The 4,289-nt window shown below is 42.3% G+C and overlaps 1 protein-coding gene across 1 annotated transcript; it reads left to right on the forward strand.

Moving 5' to 3' along the window:
• The first annotated feature begins 884 nt into the window (after nucleotides 1-884).
• LOC145816864 (uncharacterized) lies at nucleotides 885-1,925 on the forward strand. The gene has a single exon (XM_082912722.1). It carries the CDS (start codon nucleotides 885-887, stop codon nucleotides 1,923-1,925), a length of 1,041 nt encoding a protein of 346 aa, XP_082768848.1.
• The last annotated feature ends 2,364 nt before the right edge of the window (nucleotides 1,926-4,289 follow it).

Genomic DNA, 4,289 nt, shown 5'->3' on the forward strand with positions numbered 1-4,289 from the left:
GGCCCATTTAATGTTTATTAGTTATTTTAAAATAGGCCCAGACATATGGCACATCAGCCCACTAGAGATAGGCCCATCAGTAAGCAACGCGGCCCAATACACATAGGCCCATCAGTGAGCGGCCCATGCAGACTATGAAAGAAGTGGACACTAAAGATAAGGCCCAAATTTTATTACGCATAAAACAGTTACAGAATAATAATTTACAATTATTTTTTATTATCTACACATCCAGAACCAGAACGCACGGGCTGATTTTGTGAAGGCGCGGTGATGTGGCAGACATCAGCGACGGAATATATGTCTGACGTCGCTTGGGTTTCTAGTTCGGAAACCGCTTTCATACCGGCGAATAGAGCATCTTCTTGCCGCTGTAAGGCGTTGATGAGCCGGATTAAACTTTCGGCGTTGTTTTCGCCGACGACCAGCAAGGACCAGTGCAGCAACAATAGATCCGGCTCGTATTTTAAAATCAAACGCCGAAATTGGCCTAGATCTCCGAGATCCATTTGTAAAATAATTCAAACTCCCCCAATTATTTTGGCTTATATAATTTCCCGCCTGCGCTTGCCTTTTTAGATTTTTAATCCTGGCCGCAGATCTAAAGAGCGGATCTAGGAGCGACGCTTGCCTTTTTCGATTTTTAATCCTGGCCGCAGATCTGGGCGCGGAGCGGAGACACTAGCCGACAACACGCCTCAAAATGCGGAAGGGAGCACCAATCGAGGGACGACACGTGGCGCGGGGGGAGCGTCCCAGGTAATATTAGTGGGACGCTCCTGGGCACCTATGTAACTCACTCCCTAACTCTCTTCCACCAGTAAAGTTTTCAGAGAGTGACTTGCGTCATCCGAGAGAGTAAGTGACGTCATCGAGAGTGAGTTATGGCATCAATGCGACGTCGTTTTAGAATCCAAAACAATAACATTTTCCTCACGTATGCCCAGTGTTCTATTCCTAAAGAGAGATTGTTAGAGAAAATTAGAGCGCTGTTCACCACCAGGGGTCCAAATTATGTGAGGGTTGCACATGAATTACATGAGGATGGGCAACCACATCTCCATGCTCTTGTCCAGTTCCCATACCGTTTTCAGACGCAGGATCAACGGTTCTTCGACGTTACACACGATCGAAATAGTCGCCATTTCCATCCAAATGTACAGGGAGCATACAACCATCAGAATGTGCTGGAATACATCTCCAAACACGGGGATTACACGGAATGGGGTGAATTCCGTGAGAGGAGCCGCTGCGCTAACCAGAATAACAAAGACAATATATACCGGGATGCACTTGCAGCTGGCACTAAGGACGAAGCACTAGCAGTGGTACGAAATGGCGACCCAAAATGTTTCTGGTTAAATTATGACAAATTGTCATCAAATTATGACCGGATTTCATTTAATCCACCATTGCCGTATGTTCATCCATTTACAGACACAGTATGGGTCGTTCCAGCAGCAATACAGCAATGGGTTGCAGACAATATAACAGACGAAGCCCAAAGACCGCATAGGCGCAAAAGCATTATAATTGAAGGCCCATCTAGAATTGGGAAAACATGTTGGGCCCGGTCTTTGGGACCACATAATTATTATTCAGGCCACATCGACCTGAGGGACCACAAGAACGACGCTTTCTACAACATAATTGATGATGTGGCCCCACAATATTTGAAACATTGGCGCGAGTTTATTGGAGCGCAACGGGACTTTTTTTCAAATTGTAAATATGCCCGCCCAAAGAAAATAACGGGCGGGATTCCAAGTATTATATTATGCAACCCCGGAGAAGACTCCAGCTACAAAGAGTATTTGGAAAAACATGAACACGCCGGGCTCAAAGCGTGGACGATCCGAAACGCAGAATTCTACACACTCAACGAGCCCCTGTTCGCCAGAACCAATCAAGAAGAGCCATCGTAATGCAAAGAAGAAGGCCCAACGCAGGAAGATATTCCACTTCCAATGCGGGTGTTCGTTATTCCACGTCAACGGATGTATTGAACCACATACATTGAAGAGAGAGGACGCTGTCAGGGGTCTTTTACGACACTTTGATGAACCCGATGTGGTTCAAAGCTTAGTGGTGATCAAAGGCACACCCAAATATTTCACAGGGAGGGAGCCCTCAGTGAATTTGGCAATTTGCAAGATGTTAGTTTTAAGCTCACTACTACATCCAGAGAAATAAATGTTACTCTTATTAGGATTAGGAGTGAGACCGGACAAGTTCCTAAATTCCTCCAAACCTTGCATGATGAGATGGACAGTCCCCGGATCCCCTCTACAGAAGATCATAAGGTCATCAGCAAAACACAAATTAACAATTTTAGTCTTCTCACATCTCCAATGGAACTTAAAAAGGGGGTTTCTAGATTTTTCAGCAAGAATTCTAGCCAAAACCTCCATAGCCAACACAAAAAGATAAGGGGACATAGGGTCACCTTGCCTAAGGCCCCTAGCCCCTTTAAAGTACCCATGAAGACTACCATTGATGCAAATAGAGAAAGAAGGACTAGTCATACAAGCATTGATCCAATTTATCATGCAAGGAGGAAAGTCCATAGCAATGAGGATGTCAATAATAAACTCCCATCTCACAGTATCATAGGCTTTCATGATGTCCACTTTCATAGCACACTTCGGAGTTTTGGAACTCCGGTGGTAACCCCTCATAATCTCTTGGGACAGAAAGATGTTGTCCGAGATTCTTCTACCCTGGACAAAAGCAGATTGCACAGGATCAATAAGATCAGGAAGCACCAATTTGACTCTATTGGCTATTATCTTGGCAATGCATTTATAGATGGTGTTGCAGCAAGAAATAGGCCTATAGTCACCAACATTCATAGGATTAGGAATTTTGGGGATAAGAGCAATGATGGTGCTATTGATCTCCGAGAGGAGTTTACCAGAGTCAAAAAATGACTTAATGGCAAGGGTAACCTCCTTCCCAACAATATCCCACGAACTTTTGAAGAAACCAGCTGAATACCCATCAGGGCCAGGAGCTTTATTGGCTTTGAGAGACCAAAAAACCTCCTTGATTTCAGCATCCGAAATAGGTTTAGCCAAAAGAGCCGATTGAGAATTGGAAACCTTTTTATTCACCAACGATTTAATGCGCTCAAGACCATTGTACTCCCCCAAGATAGGGGTACCAAACAGCTTGGTATAGAACTGGACAAAAGTATCATGAATATCAGTTATTTTAGTGGATTTAGTACCATCTTCCATAACCACACTCATGATTTTACCTCTATTAATATTAATCTTAACAGACCTAAAAAAGAAGCTGCTATTCCTATCCCCTAGACCAAGCCATTGGACTCTGGATTTTTGAAGAGCAAGACTCTCTTCCAAATTGCTAAGATCAATGTATCTTTTCAACTCCTCTCTATCCTTAGAAGGAACAAATTAAGTTGCGCCCCTAACTGTTTCATTTGCCCGAGTGGCCAAGTTTAACTTAAACTAATCTTGCTTAGCCACTCAGCCAGAGAATTTCCTGAGTCATTGTCGCATAACGATCGTAGTTTAACATTAAACACCTCATTTAAGTTTTCTGAAATCACTTAAGCGTTTAATTCTCAAGTCTAAAACGATGAATTTGAATTTCCTTTAATTGTCTTCCTATTTCTCTTTCTTTTCTTTTAACTTTCTCGTCTAGCTCTCAGGAAGATTGTTTTCTCTCCAACTTTCTCTGTGCTTCTCCATCCTTCTATCTTTTGTTCAAGGAAACTAATTCGCTTGGGACCCTAACTGTTCCATTAGCTTAAGTGGCCAAGTTTAACTCCAACAAATCTTGCTTAGCATCTAAGAAAGAGAATTTACTGAGTCAGTGCCACTTAACGATATTAGTTAAACATAAGCACCGCATTTAAGGTTTTCCAAATTCCCCAACTGTTCAATTCTCAAGCCCAAAAGGATGAATGTGAATTCTCTATGATTTTTTTTCCCGTTTCTCTTTCTTTTCTCTAACTGTCTCTTCTATCTCTCAAGAAAAAAGTTTCTCTCTAACTTTCTCTGTGCTTCTCCGTCCTTCTCTCTTTTGTTCTAGGAACTAATTAGCTTGGGCCCCTAATTGTTCCATTAGTTTAAGTGGCCAAGTTTAACTCAAACTAATCCCGCTTAGCCTCTGAGAAAGAGAATTTACTGAGTAACTGTAGCTGAACGATATTAGTTTAACTTAAACACCTCATTTATGATTTTCCAAATCACATAAGTGTTCAATTCTCAACTCCAAAAGGATGAATGTGAATTCCCTTTGATTTTCTTCCTACTTTGATT

Source organism: Camellia sinensis, chromosome 1, assembly GCF_055761805.1.
Source record: "Camellia sinensis isolate YWXY chromosome 1, ASM5576180v1, whole genome shotgun sequence".
NCBI classification, from domain to species: Eukaryota; Viridiplantae; Streptophyta; class Magnoliopsida; order Ericales; family Theaceae; genus Camellia; species Camellia sinensis.

Bases quoted from the DNA above. Each gene is read 5' to 3' on its own strand.
- LOC145816864 (XM_082912722.1), top strand. From the start codon at position 885: ATGGCATCAATGCGACGTCGTTTTAGAATCCAAAACAATAACATTTTC.